The following is a 23546-nucleotide window of genomic DNA, read 5'->3' as shown; positions in this document are numbered from 1 at the left end:
TCAATCAAAGTATTACAGGCTACTTGGTAGTGGCTCATAATAAAGAAATCATTTTAAGTCCCACCAGAAACAGAGTATGACTTTCTTTGGGCAAAAACCGGATTTTGGCTTCATTTCGCTTACGTCAAATTATTCTGCCGTTCAACTTTGTTGTAAATGATCCATTTTCATCAAAAGTCACGATTTTTTTCAAAACGTCATCTTCGCGACGTTCATGAAGCGATTCTCAGATCAAAAAGGAATCCATTAAAGATTTTTCAGTCAAATTGTATGGAATCCTCACATCGTAACGATGAATGTAACCAAGCTTCACTGGATGCTCATGAACGATGATTTTAGATAACTGTAGTAACCGGCGTCTAGATTTGGTCATCATCGGTGGCCGCTAGAACTTCCAAACAACTTAATTTTCTTCAATAAATGAATGTTCTTATTTCTAAAAGTCTTATACATCGATTTGTTGCATTTGGCTATTATTTGTTACGAAAATGTAACGGATCTTACATCCTGGTATAAGCCCTCGCATAAGTGGAAAAACGAATGTTTCACCTGATTCTTTGATCTTTCATATCTTTTCCAAAAACTTACAGCATCACCACAATCAATTGCAGAGAAATCAATATTCAAATTTTCTCTGAATTCATCGTTCATGCCAATAAATAAAGAATGAATCTTCATTTAACAAATGAGGAAAGTGGAAAACTTGTTGATTTTTTCTTATTTGGATGTCATTTGATTCGTTTATGGATATATTTACCATAGTCCCATCATTAAAGTTAATTCCACTTTGAATCTGACCAGCATCATATAAAATCTTTTTATATTGTCTGTGAATTCAAAAATTTTCTCTTTGATAATTTTACACTCCACATACACATTATCCTCAATAAAGCAGTGTTGTTCGTCAAACTTAATCTCGTTATAATTTCGGAATTTCGTCAGACAATCTGGTATCATGAAATTTTCTAACACTGTTTTGAAAAGCCATTTGAGTGTAAAGATAAAAAAAAGTGAAGTACAGATTTGCATAAAAAAATTAACTTAATGTAAGCTTTACACAACTGCGGACCGGGGACATATTTATAGTTCTTATTTCCAACTACGAAATCTTAGGTATGCAAACCAGTAGGGGAAAAAGGGGGAATTTGGACCACCTAAGCAAATCGCCTAATATTTCCAAACCAATAAAAAATGTCACATTGTATACTAAGCTAAACTTGTTTTTCTCAATCAATAATGTTTAATCATTATATCAATCTTTCAACTACCAAATATACAGGGTTTTCCATTTCGGGCTTCCGAAAGTATACAGCCCTGCGCTGACAACCGTTTGACATAGCTGTCAACCAAAGCGTCATATCGTTAGTTGAATGTCTGCCATTTTACAATATAGATCGTTTTAGCATCGCACAACGTGTTAATTTTGTTAAATTATACTATAAAAATGATGAAAAACCGGCAAATGTTTTTCGAGCATTACGGACGGATTTTGGTCGTCATGGACGGCCTACAGAGCACACAATCGCTAATGCAGTGCGTAAATTCGAACAAACTGGATCCGTAGCGGATATTGAGAAATCTGTGCATCATCGTAATGTGCGTTCGGCCGAAAATATTGCTGCTGTTGCTGCCAGTGTGGAGGATGACCCGAATGTTTCGATTCCACGGCGTGCTCAGCAATTGGGCTTGTCAAACACATCATTGTGGCGAATTTTGCATTTGGACTTGCACCTACATCCATATAAAGTCCAACTGGAACAAAAATTAGAGCGTGGTGACCATGGAATGCGTCGGGCATACGTCGATTGGGTGAACGAACAACAGCAGCAAAATGCTGAATTTTCGCATCAAATTTTCTTCAGCGATGATGCACATTTCGAGCTCGGTGGCTATGTGAACACCCAAAATTTCCGTATATGTGGCTCAGAAAATCCACACGTGATTGTTGAGAGGCCATTGCATCCACCAAAAGTCACTGTTTGGTGCGCATTATGGTCTGGTGGAGGCATCGGGCCGTATTTCTTTGAAAATGAGGACGGCGAGACGGTAACTGTGAATGGTGAGGGCTATGGCCGCATGTTAACCGATTTTTTTTGCCACAAATTGAAGATATGGATACGGATGACATGTGGTTTCAGCAAGACGGCGCCACGTGCCACACAACACGACCGAACATGGCCATATTGCGAACGAAATTTGAGGTACGCATAATTTCGCGTTTTGGTGATGCCAATTGGCCGTCCAGATCATGCGATTTGAACCCGCTAGACTTTTTTTGTGGGGTTATGCGAAAGACCGTGTCTATGCCAAATCTCCGCAAACTCCTGAACATTTGAAAGACAACATTCGTGAAGTTATGACCGAGATACCGCCCCATATGTGCCGAAAAGTCATCGAAAATTACCTGTTCCGGATCAAGGTGTGCGAGGAAGCCCTAGGTGGACATTTGAATGGTGTTGTATTTCACACATAAAGGCATAAACCAAACTTTAATTTGGAATAAAAGTTTCATCGAAATTCGAATTCTAAGTGTGTTTTATTTCAATTTACTTTCGGAATTTAAAGTTTGAAAACCCTGTATCATAAAATAAAAGAGACGACTTTTGGACATTAAAATTTGATGCGGGGTGATTTGGACCATCTGTGGGGTGATTTGGTTCAGTGTGTGTTTCATCGAAAAAAACATACTTATGTTAATGTAAAGTATTTTGGAATAATGTTGTTGTCGAATTTTGCAGTTTTTTTTCTGATGTAGTGTTCATGCCTTACATATACGACAGCGATGAAACCGAAATCGAAATTAATGATTTGTTTTTCCTAACAATTAAAGAATGCTTTTTTATGACGGACGACAGTCTTTGTTATTTTCGTCGGTTTCGTTCGATTGAACTTTTATCGCACTGATTTTAAGCATTCAACTAATTTCATGAAAAAATTGTCATTCAAATTTAAACAATTTTATACTGCTTTTGGGCCTGCTATACTGATAGTGTATTGACCACGTCCCGATATATGTTGCCTTTGTACCTTCGTCATCGAAAATTGAGTTGTTTATCATCGGTGTCTGTTTTGCTTAATTAAATAACTTTTAAAGGGCCTGGCCGGGTAAGGGAGTAAAAAGGGCTCCCAAACCAAATCACCAGCTGTATGGCAAATATTGTATAGAATATTAAATAAGGAATTTTGGCGGTTTATTTGAACCCCTATGTAGTTTAACATAGGATCTATACAGAAAAACGTGCTTTTTCGTTCATTTCACGCCATCCTCAAAAGCTTCGAGATAAAAATACTGAATGTGGATCTTACTAAGGTGTATAAAGAAAAATTATCAAAAAAAAAAATATATTACAAATTGAAGTACTAAAAAAAGTATTGAAATTTTGAAAAAAAATTTTTTTTGGGATTTAGAGATTCAGATTCATATTTAAATGTGTTCCTACGGCTTTTCTAGATATGTGTGATTTTTTCAGATTTTTGGCGCGGTACAAAAAAAATATTTTTTTTATATTTCCAACGGGTCTGGCTGGGTAAGGGAGTAAAAAGTGCCCCCAAACCAAATCACCAGCTGTATGGAAAACATTGTATAGGGTTCTAAATAAAACCATTTTGGCAGTAGTACCATATATTCGAGTCCTTATATGGTACACCATAGGATCTATGGTGAAAAATGCACCTTTTGGTTTTTTTCACGCCATCCTCAATAGCTTTGAGACAAAAATATGGAAAAAAAAAACTACTAAAAGTACATCTTACTAAGGTGTTTCGATAAATATCTTCAAAAAATTTTTTCATAAAAAATGTAATAATGAAAAAAAATTAAAATATGCGGTACAAGCAAATTTTATATATTTTCTGGCATTTCGAAATTTTGAAAAAAATATAACTTTGAGACCCACTTCTGCTCTAATTTTTATTCAAATGCGTTCGTATGTGTCTTTTTTTCTACATGTAGTGCCATTTTTTCCGGAATTCTTAAGAGCATTGCGAGACACAAAAATAATTTTCTTTATCGTCTGCATTATTATTATTATTTTCTTGAAATCGATTATTTTATTGTATTCGAGGTTTGCAATTGTAAGATTGAAATAAAAAAGTAATGATTATTTGGATTTTTTGAGTGTTCTTCTCATTAATCCGAATTATCTTTCCAAAAAAAATATTTTTTTTATATTTCCAACGGGTCTGGCTGGGTAAGGGAGTAAAAAGTGCCCCCAAACCAAATCACCAGCTGTATGGAAAACATTGTATAGGGTTCTAAATAAAACCATTTTGGCAGTAGTACCATATATTCGAGTCCTTATATGGTACACCATAGGATCTATGGTGAAAAATGCACCTTTTGGTTTTTTTCACGCCATCCTCAATAGCTTTGAGACAAAAATATGGAAAAAAAAAACTACTAAAAGTACATCTTACTAAGGTGTTTCGATAAATATCTTCAAAAAATTTTTTCATAAAAAATGTAATAATGAAAAAAAATTAAAATATGCGGTACAAGCAAATTTTATATATTTTCTGGCATTTCGAAATTTTGAAAAAAATATAACTTTGAGACCCACTTCTGCTCTAATTTTTATTCAAATGCGTTCGTATGTGTCTTTTTTTCTACATGTAGTGCCATTTTTTCCGGAATTCTTAAGAGCATTGCGAGACACAAAAATAATTTTCTTTATCGTCTGCATTATTATTATTATTTTCTTGAAATCGATTATTTTATTGTATTCGAGGTTTGCAATTGTAAGATTGAAATAAAAAAGTAATGATTATTTGGATTTTTTGAGTGTTCTTCTCATTAATCCGAATTATCTTTCCACAAGGACTTTTTTTTTCTCACAGAGCTCTATCGTACTGCTGACTCCTATGAATTTGGTAAACCATCTAAATCCAATGTAAAGATAATCTCATATATTTTAAGAAATGAGAAGAAAAATCTTTGTACAGCGCAATGCTCTAAATATACCGACAATATTTAGACATATAAAAAACAAAATTCAAATAAATATCAGAGCAGTACTGGGTCTCTAAATTCAAAATAAATTAAAAATGCCCAAAGGCCAAAAAATTATTTTTTTTTTCGAGCAATCCTCTTAAAACTTCAAGAAAAAATTACGCTACATGGGGAAAAAACAACACATATGAACGCATTTAAATAAAAATTAGAGCAAAAGTGGATCTCAAAGTAATTTTTTTTTCAAAATTTCAAAATGCCTGAAAATATATGTAATTTGTTTTGTACCGTTAAAAACACTCTAAAAATCATGAAAAAATCACATATACCTAAAATAGACGTGGGAAGAATTTTGAATACAAACTAGAGTAGTACTGAATCTCAGAATAAAAAAATAAAAAATTATTTTAAAATAAAAATAAAAATTTCATTTAATTTTTTTTAATATTTGATTTTTTGATGAAGAAATTGTTTGAAAATATTGATCGATACATCTTAGTAAGATGAACTTTCAGTATTTTCTTCATATTTTTGTCTTAAAGCTATTGAGAATGGCGTAAAAAACACGAGAAGGTGCATTTTTCACTATATATTCTATGGTGTACCATAAAAGGATTCAACTGCCAAAATGTTTTATTCAGTACCCTATACACTATTTTCCATACAGCTGGTGATTTGGTTTAGGGGCACTTTTTACTCTCTAACCCAGCCAAACCCGTTGAAAATATAAAAAAAATATTTTTTGTACCGCGCAACACTGAAAAAAATCTGGAAAAAATCACACATATCTAGAAAAGCCGTAGGAACACATTTAAATATGAATTAGAGTAGTACTGAATATCTAAATAAAAAAAAAAAATTATAATATTTTTTTAGTACTTCAATTTTTGATATTTTTTTAATACTTTTTTTTATACACCGTAGTATGATGCACATTCAGTATTTTTAGTACCACATAGGGGTTCAAATAAACCGCCTAAATTTCTTATTTAATATCCTACACAATATTTGCCATACAGCTGATTTGGTTTGGGGGCACTTTTTATTCCCTTACCCGGCCAGGCCCTCTGTTTAGAAAAATTGTAAACTATTGCACGGTTGAACAAAATATGTAGTATGATTCCTTGCTGTGGTGGCTGAGAATAGACATACGATCGCAAAAAGTTAAAAGACCAGGCAAAAATGTGAGACGGACATATTGATTTCAATGATGCAAATATAAAAAAAATCTCATATCAATTTCATTTGAACAAAGCATTATTGTTATACCTTATACTCAGTGTAATTTATTTCATGTTGTAATGATACGGTAATCGCTGACAAACACGGCTCAATTTCAATTCAGATCGATACGATACGTTTCACAAACAACGGCGTGTGACACTAAACACCGATCAAATTCAATTTTCAGGTCACACTTTGTGTAACAGTCAGCCCAGATATTTGAATTTTATTCAGTCCATTAACCCCAATAACAGTCGCATGGTCAAGATCCCTTGGGGTGCTGCTGAAACTAATCAACAATTGCATCAGCAATTCAAAGCACACACCCGCAGAAGAGCACACCAGCTCTCTTTTTTTCTCATGCATTTATTTCAGTCATGTGTTGATCTACCTGACTATATTCTACTACTATCACAAATCCCGCGTCGCACCTATGCAATGGAAAGTGCAGTCACTCTCTTCGCACCATCTTCACTATTTGTCTAAGGGGATTTCGAGCCCAACCCCTTTCTGAGTGGATGCACCTTTCATCGGGTACTTGTCAAATCAAAGCACGTTTGACAGCAGCTCGAGCAAAAACAACTGTCGCACAGTTCAATCCATGCCGATGATCAATAATCGCGCGGGACAAGAAGGATTCTATTTTTGGAGACGGGGATTGGATCTAGCCGCAACAATCATGAGTCATATAAAAACGATTTCCATATTTATCGCGAGAAATTGTATTATTTTAATGGGATTTCCTCCTGCTCTGTTTTGCGGTTATTGTCGCGATGGTTCACTACACCTTCGAGGCATGGAGTGGTGAGCAGTAGCGGAGAGCGCTTTGTTGTTGTTCGGTTTAATTATTCCGCAGGTATGACTCATTGGCGTTTCGTCGTACCTTCTGTGCCAATATAAAGGATTTAATATCGTGGAGTTTTACTGCCCACCCGGCGCAACCAAACCAGCGTTGCTGGCGTACGTACAGACACACCTGTGAGCGTTATTAATAAATACCAGAAACGGGACTTTCGGACGCCCAAAAACGTACGACTTTCGGTCCAGCTCAAATATATAGCTCGAATTCGAAAACAGGTTTTATTGGCGCGCAAATTAAATTCATCGTAATGGTCACCACCACCTCTTCCGAGGACAAAGAAGACTGCGGTGGACGACGATTGTGCGTGTCTGGCCGAAATAATTATTAGGCTAAAATTGGCACGGTCCGAAAACCCGGTAGTGAAGTTATGGCAGTGGGTTCGTTCGTTCGTGGAAACCGTAAAATGTACCCGATATAAATTCATAGCCACGCGCGGAGCAGCGGCTGTCCGTTTGACCGCAGCACGAGAACAGCCCACTTCTTGGCTCACCCCATGCAAATATGTACCATTACAGTAGTATCATTCGATGGGGACCCCCCATTAACCGGTTGTGAGCGTTAAGAGGACCTTGAATTTCGGCGACAGTGAATAATTTCCGCGGAAAAATGCCATAATTGGGTGCTTCTGTTCTGGTCGAAGTGAAGAACCCTAATTAAAACTTGAGCAACGCACGGTTTACCAGCTTACGATTGATTTATGACTGATTATTGTGACTTTTATAATGAATCCGGTTGAGTACACGCTATAATAGCCACCGCTTATTGTTCGATACTATATCGATTGCACCCTTCACCACATTTTCGCGTACGTAAATAGGCAAATAATTACAACAACACATCGCGTCTGGTTGGTTGGTTGATTGTGTTTGATGAAATGCGAAATTATTGCGAGGTATTTTGAGACTCACCTAGTTCCTGGCCCGGTCATGTCTGGGCAGCCGGATGTGGTGCAGAATTCGCTGATTGTACCATATACTAGATTCACGTGTTCGAAAAGCGCCAGTGCTGTGAGGAAGGTGGAAAAAAAAAGAAATATCGATTAATTAATTGGACGAGCTAAAAATAAACCGTTCTAGACCGATTAAAGCATCCAATTAGTTCTTCATTAGAATTGTATGTACAATATGTGGGTATGTGGGTGGGTATGCCGACACGCAATGGTGTGTTCTTGTATTACGATTTTGAGATTGACTATAGAAAGTTGATTATTATAGATAGAAATATATTTTCTATTCCGCACAATTGAAAAGTAATACTAGTTGTCTTCATAATGTGGTGTATTCGTTTTAGAATTCGAAAATTATGGAAGTTCCAGTTTCCAGTTTTGTTTGTCTTCACGAAGTACTACGTCTTTCTGTAAGAGTGCCAATTAAATATAATGGATTACTTTTTCCCCAGCCTAATATATGTTTTGCTGCAAACAAATTTTGAAAATTTACATACCAATAGAATTGGAAATTCTCTAAAATTTCATTGATATAGTTAGAACTTACGATTCCCTAATCCGTAACAGATTTAAACTAATGAAAATTGGAAACATTACCATTTTCCCACACATTTGTTCTGTGCACCGCGAAAGAGTTCGCGATGAACACTCAATGCAGTGAGTGCATTGACACAGGGAAATAAATTCCGACATATGGCCAGCCCAAGTATTGTTCTCGCGAGGGCAAGAATGAATCATCAATCAATCAATTTCAGGGTAACCAAAAATTTCAACTATAGAGCTATTCTTAAAATTTCAATGCATTTTATAATAATTTCAATGTCCTATGTCACCATTCCGGACGTACCGTGGACATAATCCCACCCTAAGATTTCTTCTTTTTTCATTTTCCTTGTCCCATTCTGCTATTTTTCCTTGTTTTCCATATTTTACAGTTCATATTATCAATTTTACAAATTTTCCTGTTCCAGTTTATCAAATTTTAAATTTTAGAATTTTTAAATTGTTTTTTTCTTGTTTGCTGTTGAATGACTTCTCGTTTGATTTATTTACCATTCTATACCATTTTATCCATGCCATCCATCCATTTTATTTTGTTTTTTTTTCTATTTTTCTTAATTTTTTTATTCCATTTTTGTAATTTACTTAATTTTTCTCAATCTCTCCTTTTACGTTCATTCTTTTCATTCCATTTATTCTATTTATTTTCTTTTTTTCATTGGTTTTTTTTTTTCATTTACCTATTTCATTTAGTACATTTATTCCATTTATAATTATTATTTTTTTCCATTTACCGTTATGCGTTCACCGTTTACTGTTTACTGTTTACCATTTACCGGCTACCTTTTCCTTTTCCTTTTCCACAATTTCTTTTCCTTTTCCTTTTTCTTGGGTATATTAATGTTGAAATTTTTGCAAATTTTAATTTTTTTTTCCATTTATCTATTTGTTTTGTTATTTATCCAATTTATTAATTTGTTCCCCTTTAATGTCAATTTATTGTTAAATTTTATTTACATGTTTTTTTTCTATTTTCATTATTTAATTAATTTTGAAGAACTGATGAACCTATTGCTTCTCCGGTGTCGTTCATCATTCTAATTTTACTCTATTTATTCAATTTATTCCATTTATTTGATTTTTTACATTTATTCAATTTGTTCCCTTTATTCCATTTATATATTTTTTGTTTTGGCAGACTTATCTCACTTCTTAACTAGGCGAACCTAGCCAGAATTTTCACCTGCCCCCGGGCTTCTGAATGCCAAAGGGGGACTAGGCTCTGCGGAATGCACGTATCTGCATGCTCGTGCTGTTTCAGTCCTGACCGAGAAATTGTCGGACAATCGCGCAGGTGCTAAGGATGACCGACTTTTGGATGCCGGCCAATTCCTTCTCCATATTCAACACCTTTAGCGCTTCCAGAAGTGTCTTCGGGACAATTCTTGGAACCTCCCTTAGCCCCCACAGTTCCTTGAGCTCCACGGCCAATGGTCGGTACTTGCAGATTTTGCGACCGTGGGTCTCCTCCAGATTCTGGTTCAGTGGAATAGCGACATCGATGATGGTGACTTTGCGGTCGCTCTTGTCGTAAACCATTATATCTGGCCGGTTGTGGTGGATCGAGAGGTCGGTCAGAACAGTGCGATCCCAGTACAGCTTGAAACGGTCATTTTTTGTTATTTTAATTATTTACTTTTTTCTCGTTTTTCTATTTTTCCTTTCTTTTTATTCATTTTTCCCATTTTTTAGTTTTTCTTTTATAGTTTATTGTTGTTTTTTTTTATTTCTTCCCACTTTTTCCATTTGTTTAATTTATTAAACTCGTCAGTGCATTCCATTTATTTAGTTTATGAAAATAATCCATTTATATTTGTTTTTGTTATTTTTTTTTTCCTGTTTTCTCATTTATTCTCATTTCCCATTTTTTTCATCATTATCTACATTTTTCTCAATTCGCTTTTTTTCGTTTTACTTTCCCTTTTTCAAAACTGTCAGTTCTCAACAATCTACGATATTACTAAGGTATCCAAAATAGGTTCTGGTTTGGCACATACAGGGTTTTCCATTTCGGGCTTCCGAAAATATACAGCCCTGCACTGACAACCGTTTGACATAGCTGTCAACCAAAGCGTCATATCGTTAGTTGAATGTCTGCCATTTTACTTTATATGGATCGTTTTAGCATCGCACAACGTGTTAATTTTGTTAAATTATACTATAAAAATGATGAAAAACCGGCAAATGTTTTTCGAGCATTACGGACGGATTTTGGTCGCCATGGACGGCCTACAGAGCACACAACCGCTAATGTAGTGCGTAAATTCGAACAAACTGGATCCGTAACGGATATTGTGAAACCTGTGCATCATCGTAATGTGCGTTCGGCCGAAAATATTGCTGCTGTTGCTGCCAGTGTGGAGGATGACCCGAATGTTTCGATTCCACGGCGTGCTCAGCAATTGGGCTTGTCAAACACATCATTGTGGCGAATTTTGCATTTGGACTTGCACCTACATCCATATAAAGTCCAACTGGAACAAAAATTAGAGCGTGGTGACCATGGAATGCGTCGGGCATACGTCGATTGAGTGAACGAACAACAGCAGCAAAATGCTGAATTTTCGCATCAAATTTTCTTCAGCGATGAGGCACATTTCGAGCTCGGTGGCTATGTGAACACCCAAAATGTCCATATATGGGGCTCAGAAAATCCACACGTGATTGTTGAGAGGCCATTCCGCCAAAAGTCACTGTTTGGTGCGCATTATGGTCTGGTGGAGTCATCGGGTCGTATTTCTTTGAAAATGAGGACGGCGAGACGGTAACTGTGAATGATGAGCGCTATGGCCGCATGTTAACCGATTTTTTTTTTGCCACAAATTGAAGATATGGATACGGATGACATGTGGTTTCAGCAGGACGGCGCCACGTGCCACACAACACGACCGACCATGGCCATATTGCGAACGAAATTTGAGGGACGCATAATTTCGCGTTTTGGTGATGCCAATTTGGACGGCCAATCATGCGATTTGAACCCGCTAAACATTTTTTTGTGGGGTTATGCGAAAGACCGTGTCTATGCCAACTCTCCGCAAACTCTTGAACAGTTGAAAGACAACATTCGTGAAGTTATGACAGAGATACCGCCCCATATGTGCCGAAAAGTCATCGAAAATTACCTGTTCCGGATCAAGGTGTGCGAGGAAGCCCTAGGTGGACATTTGAATGATGTTGTATTTCACACCTAATGGCATAAACCAAACTTTAATTTGAAATAAAAGTTTCATCGAAATTCGATTTCTAAGTGTGTTTTATTTCAATTTATTTTCGGAATTTAAAGTTGGAAAACCCTGTATATGACCCCTCTGTTGATTGATTCTTTCAATGTTGGTATAATATTAGCAATACGTTCTCAAATTCAATTATCGATGGTGGAACAAATTCTATAGTATTCGAACGATTTGTAGTTTTCGAACGAACGAAAAAATCGAAATTTAATTCTCTTTTTTAGAAGATTAAGATTATATGGCGGAGGATTACAGTAAATGATGTTTAGAAGATGCTTGTTTTTAGCATGCAGATGACGTGCAACGCCTCATTGCAGCGGGCTCAAGAATACAGCATAGCTTCCACAGAAACGAAAGGACAGACCGACCATCTACAAGAATTGGTGACAACCTAGATCTTCTGAACAATCGTGCTTTCGACGTTCAAGATCCTCTCCCACCGTCTATTGCCAATAGCAAATGGATTTGTGGAATTTGGAGGTACCACTAATACCATGTTTCTATGCTTCCACATTCTCGTCGCGTACTACTGTAGGAGCATGGACGAATAGGGCTCTTCCGAAAAGCTGATCAGACTAATCTGGACAACGGTGAACGATGTGCGAATCTCAGGCGTTCCACAGGAATAATCTGAGGAACCGCTAGGGTCTTTGACAAGTCGATGGACTCTTCTCAGAACGATTTACAGAGGCATTAAGAAGCATGGGATGTGAAGAAAAAAGAATGAAACAGGAACCCAGAATCTAAAGGTTTGTCAAAATTGGATAAGTGTGACCTGCGGAATATGTTGTCCTATAGTGTTTAGGTCGACTTTCAGGTTTTCATCCGCGAGAGATCGGCGAACACGATTAAATTCGTAAAACGGGCGCTTTTATAGAGGTATAAAAGTTTGAGTTCTAGAGGCGAATGAACTGAAAAGCTTAAACCCTCCTCAAGCCAAAAAGAAGAAGACAAAGAAAGTTTGAGTTGGTAACATTTCAACGCGCTTCGTCCATTTTACACAATCCGTCAAAGCAAATAATTTGAGTAATCATGGATCGTTTGTGCTTTACTTTTACCTTACATGATGACATGTCGTACGGCACGGACGACACTTAGGGCGCTTAAATGGTCACTACACGGTCATGACTATCGATTATTTGTACCACATGTGAGTACTCTTTAATATAAATTTAATATTTCTTCGAATTCCGCAAAAAGCCCCGACCCGGACACGGCACAGAGCAGTCAGAACAGATCTCAAACCTCTCCGATATTATTCACTGTTGAATTTGGAAATCATAAAATTCATTAATTAACGCAGTCGCATTCCGCCATTCTGAATTGAATCGTCAACATTAACGCTTTTCAATTTTCTCGTCGTATACCTAATTTTCATTCTTTTAATATATATGCAATCAAATTTAATTACATAAAACGATTCACCATATAAAACCTAATGGAAAGTGTTTACCTCCCATGGAGGAGAGTGGCACTGCACCGAAGGTAAACAGTCTCCTTTTGATTATTTAAATCCTCGCTCGTTTTCCGCCTTTTCACGGAAAATAATTTCGTTTGAATTGCAGAGTTGTTTTTTTTTGTTTGTTGATTCATTGGAACCGAGAGAGTTGCAGCTTCCAAAACTTGAAACAGAACAACAGAAAAGCAAGTGACAGCTGAACATATATTATGTGAAAACCACCACCGATGATATTTGAATCGCATGGCAAAACATTTATGCGCTGCTGCTGCTGTCTGGTGCCCTTGGGCTTTCACAGTTCTGTACATTTCGGTTGCACTGCAATTCAGGTACAACAGTTATTGTTTCATTGTCCAAAACATGGTTCGTGACATGCGATATGGGTCCGATGATGGACGCAGGCGCGCGGGTTGTGGTGGGAATTTGCTGCCAAGGATTTGGAGGGGTGAAGGGGTGTAATGAAACACAATTAAAACGACTGAATTGTTTCGAAGCGAGAGCGAGTGAAGGTTAGCGAAAAATAGTTTGTTTTTCATTTGTGTCGCTGAAAATATGGTGGCCATAAATTCGAGAACTCAAATGACTCACAGAACAATGACTGCGTTGTCAGCCGAGTTAATGATAAATGGTGGTCACAAGAAGGTTAAAAGGCTAAATGTAAACACAATCTACGAGATTAGGTAAACAATTTGTGCGTAGACAAATGCGTAGATGAAAAAAAAACTATTAAATTGCTTGAGGCGTATGTGCTCTGGTCATTTGTTATTTCATAATTTGCCATTCGACCCAACATTTGTTGTCATGTTAGGAATCCAAATAAAATGTCGGTTAATTGACACCAACAATGTTGAGAAGCGTATAAATAAATTTCATTGTTTTATTTTCTTCTTCCTGTTTAACTTTTGCTTAACAGATGTGTCATGCACCAAAAAAAAACCACAAATAAAACAAGTCAACAATAAGCTGCTGCTGCCGAATAAACAACTACAGAAAAACCACTCATTATGAAAGAAAATGCGGTACATTGAACCAGATGTGGAAAGTGTAGGAAATTAACACACCTGGGTATCCAAACCACCACAACTACCACCCACGCACGGCTCATTTCGGTTTATTGTGTTGTTGTACTTCCGCGCCGAGTACTATCTCTTGCTTCGGTGCTTTACATATTTTCGCCGAAATTGTCCAATTTATTTGAAAGGTGTCACCGAACGCAAACACAAAAAAAATACAAACAATCACAATCACGACAGACGGTGAAACGATCGCACTCATTGTGGCGACATTTTGTCTGCAGAGAAAACGGTGAGATGGTTGTTTTCATCGGCTCTTCTTTTGACTTCATTAACTTAAAGACAAAGATTTGATGGGGGCGACACGCGATTGTATATTTGTGGAATGAGTGGTGCCTCAATTCATTACGCTTCTGTATGAGAAGAGTAAATTGTGTGTCAGTAAAATGTTGTCAGCTGAAGCTCTATTTCGACAAGAGGCCATGGTACATTTGAAGTCGAATCAAACCCCAAGATACTTGAATAATACGGAATGAAGGATCGGTTTACCCAGAAATCGAAGTTTGGTGTGGTCTCTGCTTCGTATAAAAGACGACCATTCATGTTTTATTCGTGGAGAACTCAATCCCTAGGCGAATGCCATGTTGGAAAATTGTTCAAATTAATTTGTAAAGATCCTTGCGGATTTCTTTGATCAAACGACAGATACCACTTTGTCATCTGCAAGTTGTCCCGAACTATTTTACATGAAGTTTTCATTGACATTTCGCGTGACATACGCATACGCATCCCACAAAATTTCGCAAATGTGCACGTTATTTCACTTTGAACAAGTTTTAGAGCACGAATTCAAGGGCCAAACACGTTTTAAAATTGTCGATGGTTTCACGTTTCTCAAAAGCATTCAATACGTTCGATTTATCCACATCCATAGCTTTGAACACTGGCTATCCCACCAGACATTGGGAGGTCTCCAACGAATAGTGGAACCTGAAATGGGTATCGTTTGATCGTGAACAGCGCTGTCAGAGGGGGCTGTCCAGAAAGTGCCAGACGTCTTTGGATAGCACGACTATGGGCGAGATTAGAGCCGTCATCTTGGTGCCAAAGGACCTCTACGACCAGTACGCATCAAGCTATGGCAGCCGGAAGTCCATATCTCACTTACTTTTCACTGTGACTAGATAAAATGAGTGCTGCAATAGAAAATAATGCCGCTTGTTAAGTGGGTCATATATTCTATAAAAAAATAAGAGATACAAACCACACGCTGCCACAGCTTGATGTGTACTAAACGTAGGAATCTTTTGACACCAAGGGGCTCACCTTAGCACCATCCACTGTCGCGCTAGCCAAAAACGTCTGTCACTTTCTGGATAGCCCTCGTAGATCAAACCAAAGAGGAAGTTTTATTCTTCCATAAGCGGTGAAACATCTCTGGAATTGATGGCTGGAGCAATCGAGTACGCATATTTTTCCATTTAATGTGTCTTGTAGATCACTACCGTTGGGAATATAGATTACATTCTACTTGCAATCTAGCAATAGCAATTCGAGTAAATTGAGAGGTCAAGAGCACTTGGTTCCGCAAGAGGTTTAAGTACACGTGTTGGTTCCCTGTTATAATGAAGTTGTTACAAAGTTCATATATCGAAGATGAACGGTTATCGCCAATGCAATGCAGAAGTGTTTGCTTCTGATGTTTGCATGATAATAGGTGGAAGATTATTTCTATAAAAATTAGTGGCACTTATTGATTTCTAATAGTAGCCATTCATAAAAGTGGTCGCGATCCAAACATATAATACAGGAACACCTTTTTTTTGTGTGTTTTTTGTGCGAATTTTTGGTGCAATTTTCTGTTCATGTGCAGTCTATGAAAAAAGGCATATTTGACGAGGTTATCGTCCATTTAGTTTTTTTTGATGTTTTATATGCATTTCAGTGCGAAAAAATCATATTTGCATATGCACTTCTCTCATGATTTCCATCCTTCCATAAAATGCACTATGTTGCGCATGATATGATTTCTAATAGCAACAGGTTTCGACATGGAACTAATAGCACAAAACAGCCCCGGGCAACCGAAAGGGTAATCTGTCCCATCGCAAAGTAGAAAAACAAAAGGAAATCGAACGGTGAACGACGCGGATTTGAGTTATTCTCTTTGGGTATTTTTTTTTATGTGGTCCCTATCTACCGCTATCTACCGCTTTTTTAAATTGTGCACCGAACACGATTTTTTAAAGCTGGTGGTGAAGTTTTGTACGATTTTTTTCATTCGATTTTTTTGTGCGGCTCCCGACCGCCGCAAAAAAAAGTTTGGGTTGTATTAGAATCATGATAAAAAAAGATCGGTTCGTTAAGAAGACATGTTTGGAAGGAATGTAAATATCTCATTTTCAAACAAAATATTAAAAATTCGAACATATCCATTATATGAATGAGACTATTCCACTGTAAAACAGTAGTATCTCTGAGTTCTGTATCTAAATTAGACATCGAGAGAGACAATAAAAAAGATAATAAAAATGACGCAAGTAATACCTGCGTTGAGAAGGCAAAAGTTCCACTAAGAACGCAAGTGCCATTCAAAAAGCAGAGAGAGATAATCAGAGGCTATGTTTGAATCAATTTCTGAAAAAAATGTCTCTACTATTGGAAACATTATGGTAATAATGGATCTGATGGAGTCGGAAACATGAACATTCCATTCTTGAAGACGAAAAGCATTAAAAATCCCAACCGGGAAGTTGATATTTACAGAAAAAAATCATTGGGTTTCTCAACTGCCAACTCCATCATTGTTCGTAGCTTAGATCCATGTCAAATTCGCAATTTATACCCCATGGTAACGTACGTAGACACGATACTCCAGCGTAAAGTGCTTATCGAAAACAATATCTTTTACGTGCTCCCGGTAATATATAACAACTCGCAGTTTGTACGATGTAACTTTATATATCTCTATTATTAAGATATAACATGCCAGATCTTTCATAATCTGAAGGACCTTTCCCTCCCTTTTCCCATTTTTCTAGGTCGGAAGAAAACCACTGGCAAGTGCCAAGTGCATCGTTTGGATAAAACTTGACACTTCGAGGAAAAAAAAACAGAGCAAGAAGTCGACAACAATGCTTGAGTTGAAGCGTGGACATCAGAGTAGAGGCGAGATGGATGGGTTGGTTTTCCAGAGGAAGATTTTCCAGTTCCTGAGAGAAACGATTAGCCGTCTTATTTTGTTAAATTAGAACAGAACTGAAAAAATAAATCTAAGGGAACTAAATTGAATTAAATTTAATAAAAATAATATTTTGTGATTTTTTTTTTTTGCATGGCATTGATAAATTATTCTCTCTATAAAGTTTATTAACCATCCAACAACTTTTTGGAATGCCCTGTTCTGATCAAACAGCCGGGTTCGAGATACGATTTTTTGAAAAAAAAAAATATAGATGGGTGGTGTCCAAGACTCGATCGCATTGTTAACATAGGACTAAAAAATTATTGTCGGCGAGAACAAACAATTGAATAATTAATTCGGCAGTACAAGTATTTAGTAGCACTGACAAGGGTCGTTCAATAAACGCTCGCAATAAAAAGTCAATTAGAGCAAATTGTTGAATTAATATTCAACATGAACACCTAAGTAGTTTTTCAGTATCTCTTAGTAAAATTCCATCTCCAATTCTTCCGAAAATATCATTTTCCAAAGGAATAATTAAAAAATTATACTCTGCAGCATCTTTTGCAAAATGGTAGCAGAAAAACGGAGAATTCAGTAGAATGTTTTAGTGGCCCTAAAATGACCGATGGATGATTTTATAGAATCAGCTGAATATAGTTGGTTGATGATTTATTCTTACCCTCGAGAGAGCAATACACAAGAAAATTGCTTCCTCAGGGGAACTGACGGTAACATGCTGACATGGAACGATCTTTAGAAGATCGATCTTATCCAATCTTATCAAATCGATCTTTTTCTTCCGATTTTTTTATCTTTTACGATCTTACGAACTTTTGGTAGATTTGTTTTTCAGTGTACATCGATTTAAAGCTCAAAGATCACAAAAAAATTATATAAACATAATGTCAACATTTGGATCGCTTCATTGAGCTTGCTGACAAAATCAGTCTCATTCTTCTATCTATGATTTACTTCCGTACAAGTGCTGACAAGATCACAACTAGCGGCACCTACTGAAGGGGCGCGACGTACTGCAACCACAGGCTCATGCGATTACTGAACTAGATTATGACATCAGTTCCAGTCGAAAGGTTGTTTTATAGAATTGGCGAATACCAATTGTGGAATTTATAATGATCATTTCTCAATTAAATAATTCCATAACAGAACAAGATGAATGTCCTGGAAAATGCTATTTTTCTGGGCTTCAAAGATTTTTCTGGCCTTCATACTTAGAAACAAAATAAAATGCCTTTGATGTTTGAATATAAAAATGAAATTTGTATTCCCTGAAAAGACGGTTCTATTACACAACAAGATGAAAAAATTAATTTAAATAGGACATTTGATCTTTCAAGGATTGATTCGGCAAAGATCGATTCTTCGGTACCGATTTAATCAATGAATCGATCCCTTCGCCTTTTAGAAAAACCATGCGTCAAGATCGATCTTTTTCTAAAGATTGCCCAATTCTGTCATTCTGTCATCCTATTCCGTCATAAGACTTTTCGAGCATTCGTGAAATCTACAATACATTCTCATACAAGGGCTATCGATAAAGCTTGAATAAACAAATGTAAAAAGTTCAAATTTCAAATTAGGATGCAGTCAATAATATTGTAAATTGCCCCACTATAGAGATTATAAAAAAATTAGTTTACTGTCAGTGTTACCAAATCACTCAGATATTTTCTGCAGTTCTGTTATGCCTAGATGGTTCGAAAACCATAGTCTTAAACTAGTTAATTGTCAAAATTATGCCAGTACATTTGTGATACGACATATACGACATAATATGAGAGCATCTGACGTTCCTAACTGACAGAAACAGAAAACATATCGGAAGCAGAAGGTATGTGCAGCGAATCTAGAACTACCTAAAAACATGCTCTAAAGTCATCCGGTTGTTGTGGTGCGTTTTGGACACGCATATGAGCATCTTTCCTCGCCTATTTAAGAATGGTGTAACATGTATGTGTTTATAATTCTCGCTATTTGTGTTTGTTTTTCCTATACTTAATCATTTTAGTTTGTTTGATTACAAATAAAAAAGATGTGGCTACGTTGTGGATGGGAAAAAAGCATTGAAATATGTGGTGCTCCAGCCTGTTTTGGTTAACATGGGCGTTTTACCTCTTTCCCCGTGTCTCCCTAGTGCAGCAAAGCAGTATTGATCGTGAACGTCATCACGACAGTATTTTCCGCAGGTGACACATTCGATCACAGGCGATCAATAATTCGTTCCCCCAGCACCATTATTGCACATTTCTTAACCACTTCAATCTACATTTGATAGCGCATAAAAACGAAGTGTGCGTGTCATGCAAAAATATAGAGACACTATCACCAGACGGTATGGACATCGACTCAGTGCTCCCATCGAACAAGATTGCACCGCTGTTTGCTTTTTCTATGTATCATGCAAAACCTCTCAGCACCAGGAAGAAATGTTATTTGCTCGCTAGCTGGATTCAGAACTTGACTTGCGATTGGAAAATATTGTAAAGTAATCTGTTTTCAACTAAGTATGAATATCAGTTGAAAACGGGGGTCTTCGTATCCACATTGGTTGCGCGTTCGCTTACTAAGCGATTGATCGTGAGTTCAAAACTCAGGGCCTATAATGGGTCTGTAAATAACCCAACAATGATCAATATCAACTTTATTGTCGATCATAATAATAAATAACCCAACAATGATCAATATCAACTGTCTCCGCTGGGGGTCTCCGTAGCAACATTGGTTGCGCGTTCGCTTAGTAAGCGATCGATCGTGAGTTCAAAACTCAGGGCCCTCATTGACCATCTTTGTGTTGTTACAGAATAGCTACGTCCACGCAACAATCATCAGCGATGGAGATCGATCCACGGTCGAAATTAGATCGATTCATCCATACAACTGCTCTGCTCTGCAAGACACAACTGTCTCCGCTGTCCGGTGGTCCAACTGGATAATGGAAGAACAGACAGAATACTCTTACGCCTAAATGGCTACTGTGTGAATGTACTATATGTAATGGTATAGAAGAAATACTGGCGAATGGCAACTGTGTAATGTGCTAATTATAGATATGATAACCATGTGACATGTACACGATTAAAAATTCGGCTCTGTTACAGCTAAAATGCTAATGAACCTTAAATAAATAAATGGGATAAAAAAAACTGTCTCCGCTGTTCGTTCTGCTGATCAATGAAAGAACAGAAAGAATACTCTTACACCTAAATGGCTACTAGTGTGTAATTTACCATAATGTAATGGAACAGAAAAATACTCTACAAATACAATGTAATGTACAATTTAGAGAATCCATAAAAACGTGTAGCATGTACACGATTAAAACCCGGCTCTGGTACAGCTAAAATGCTTATGAGTCTAAATAAATAAACAAATGGGATAAAAAAATCAGTTGAAAACAGACGAAGAATACATTGAAATATTTCCTCAATTCACATTGACCGCATAACGCTGCATTTGATTCGCAATTGTGCATAAACATTGTACCATACACCTGCAGAAATTACATCTTATTGATAGCACGGGTAGGTAAGTACACAAATGGGTAGAACAAATGTATGGAAAATAGGAATACAGGCAACCCTCCTATAACGCGGTCAGTGCGTACCGCGTTATATGGAATCCGCGCTATAAGAAACTCGGTACAAATCACATCATTCGTACCGCGTAGTATGGAGACCAATAAGAGATCATAAAAGGAAATGATAAAAAAATAAAACAAAAACTAAACTAAACAGTGTTTCTAGATTAAACCGTTTAGGGAATCATAATGTATGGCATATAAAACAAATCTTAATGAATTTCCGATTCCATTGGTGTGCAAATCATCAACATTCATACGTAGAAAGTCGTTGTTAGCGTTAAACTTATTTCATAAAATCGTGATCTGTTTGGCACCCTAATTGAAGGATGTAGTCTTACGTCAGAAATGTGGATTCACAACTGTAAAATATCAGTCACATTTAAAATTGGTCATATCATAATGAAAATTACAATTTTTGAAATAGCTCTGGCAATAATACGAGACAAATTAATTTTTTTGCGGTGTATTATTTTAGATAATGACCATCCCTCCTTAGCATGAGTTTTCTAAAACCCGACGCTCCCAATTCGAAAAGGCGGATCTCTGTTTCGAGAGCTCTCGAGTGAGTAATGGGCAGCAATAATCGCTTCGCAATGAATTGGTCTGATTGCCATGTGATCGATGGTGATCATAAATCCAAACGAACTTAGGATTGCACCACTAATCATTCTCCAATTATCGTAAACAATGCCCCATTCCATCACCACCTATCCAACATTCCCCTCAATTTACCTATTGGCATCCGTAACGAATTACCGCCTGGCCTAGTGAAAGTAGCATTTGCAATTCAATCAGAACGAACAACGGTTCCTTGGGTTGGCGTTGCGAACGGAACGGAACGCCACCACCGTGACAAACCACCGAGGGGCTTGGGCAATAACATTTCGAATTCATACCCTCACTCATTCAGCAGCCACCACCCGCGCGCCCTTCTTGTTCTCTGCCCATTCTAACACTGATGGTCATCACCTCCACCAATGACGCCTAGCGCATCGTAATTGTCAAACCCCCTTTTTCTTTTCGTTGTGATTTTGTGTGACAGCAAATAGGTCGTTCGGAAGAAAAAAAATAAACATGAATCCCAGCAGCAGCAGCATGTGTTTCGCATGTTACTTTTTGCCGCTGTCGTTACTTTCCTTTTTTTGATGTTGGACAGGGCAAAGAAAAAAACAAATGGGAGGGACCTCTTGGGTGCGCTCGTTCTCTAGTTTATGTCGTTCCCGTTTCGAGCTGTCAACGCTCCATTTAGAAACAACACGTGCGAAACGTGAATTGTAAGATGATTGATGGCAATTGGGGGGAACAGTGGTGAGTGGCTTTTTTTTTCTCTAAATTCAGGGAGTTCTCGCAATTGTCTGAAATATCATGCGTGATTCAAAATTGGTTGGGAGAGGGCATTTGTTTTGTTTCTAAATCATGCACTTAATTGATTGGGATAACCCAATTAAATAAATATAACTGAAACAGCTAGGAACGTTAGAGTCATTTAAGAAGAAGAACTGAAACAGCTGTTTTGCGTTTCGAAATGCAGAATAATTTTTATGTCAGTGTGATGCCAAAAATAAATCTGTTTTCATCCTACGGACGCATTGAATCATACACGCACATAAACTGCGAACGTGAGTTTTTTAGTGAATGCATAGTGAATACATAGCTCAGTTTCTACCAAAAAAAACATCACCAAGATCCTCGACTAAAAAATCAGGGTAGAATTTTATTTTCCATTGCTCATCTAACAAGAATTGCTAGAAATATGCAAAAGCGTCAAATGGTGGGATTGGGAATTCCGTTTTATTTAATTTAAAAAGAATCGACAGCTTATGGGGATGGTAACCCTGAATCTGGAGAAGACGTACAATCGAACCTGGATTCCTCCAGTTCTGAGGACATTAACAGACTGAGAGATGGACGGCAATCTGCTGCACTTTGTTAAAAACCTCGCGTCAAACCGGAGGTGAAAGTTCGGTACAACAGTTTAGGCGCCTCCATGACGAAACTGGTGTACCTCGAGATTCCATTTTAGTGTTCGTATTCACCTATGAGGACGACAACCTTAAAGTAGCAGTGGAGAACACGCATAGGTCATCTAGGCAGCAATCAATGCTATCGGTAAATGGGCTGCCGAACAAGGTTTTCGACTTTAATGGCAAAAGAGTGGTCACATGGTGGTCAAAATTTCCAACGAGGATGCATCCCCCGCCGTACAACCTTGAAAATACTGAGAGTAGTGGTGAACTGCAACCTGAATTTCCAGCACCATGTTGACGAGGTGAGGAGGAACTGTGCCTCTCGGCTTAATTTTTTTGAAACCATCACCAAACCTCACCGGAGTAATTACCGAATGATCCTTCAAAACTTCACTGCGGATCATCTTTGGCCTGCTTCTACCAATGCCAGCAGTCTCAGTATGCGCTGATGTAAAGGAACTTCCGTTTGACATCTTCGCGGACGCGTTGTAAATCTCCAGAACTGTGAGCTTCCTCGCCTAAAATAACAAACGGGGTGAGGAGAC

General features: G+C 37.3%; 1 protein-coding gene across 10 annotated transcripts in view; it reads right to left on the bottom strand.

Annotated features, from left to right (window-relative positions):
* Positions 1 to 23546, bottom strand: part of LOC129765200 (MOB kinase activator-like 2) — a 409346-nt gene that overhangs the window by 22525 nt on the left and 363275 nt on the right. For all 10 annotated transcript variants that reach the window (XM_055765220.1, XM_055765221.1, XM_055765222.1 and 7 more), the window contains one exon: positions 7943 to 8039. In XM_055765220.1, coding sequence (XP_055621195.1) covers positions 7943 to 8039 — 97 coding nt within the window. The remainder of the gene's footprint in view (positions 1 to 7942; positions 8040 to 23546) is intronic.

Source organism: Toxorhynchites rutilus, chromosome 2, assembly GCF_029784135.1.
Source record: "Toxorhynchites rutilus septentrionalis strain SRP chromosome 2, ASM2978413v1, whole genome shotgun sequence".
NCBI lineage: Eukaryota > Metazoa > Arthropoda > Insecta > Diptera > Culicidae > Toxorhynchites > Toxorhynchites rutilus.
This window is presented reverse-complemented; position numbering and strand designations above follow the sequence as displayed.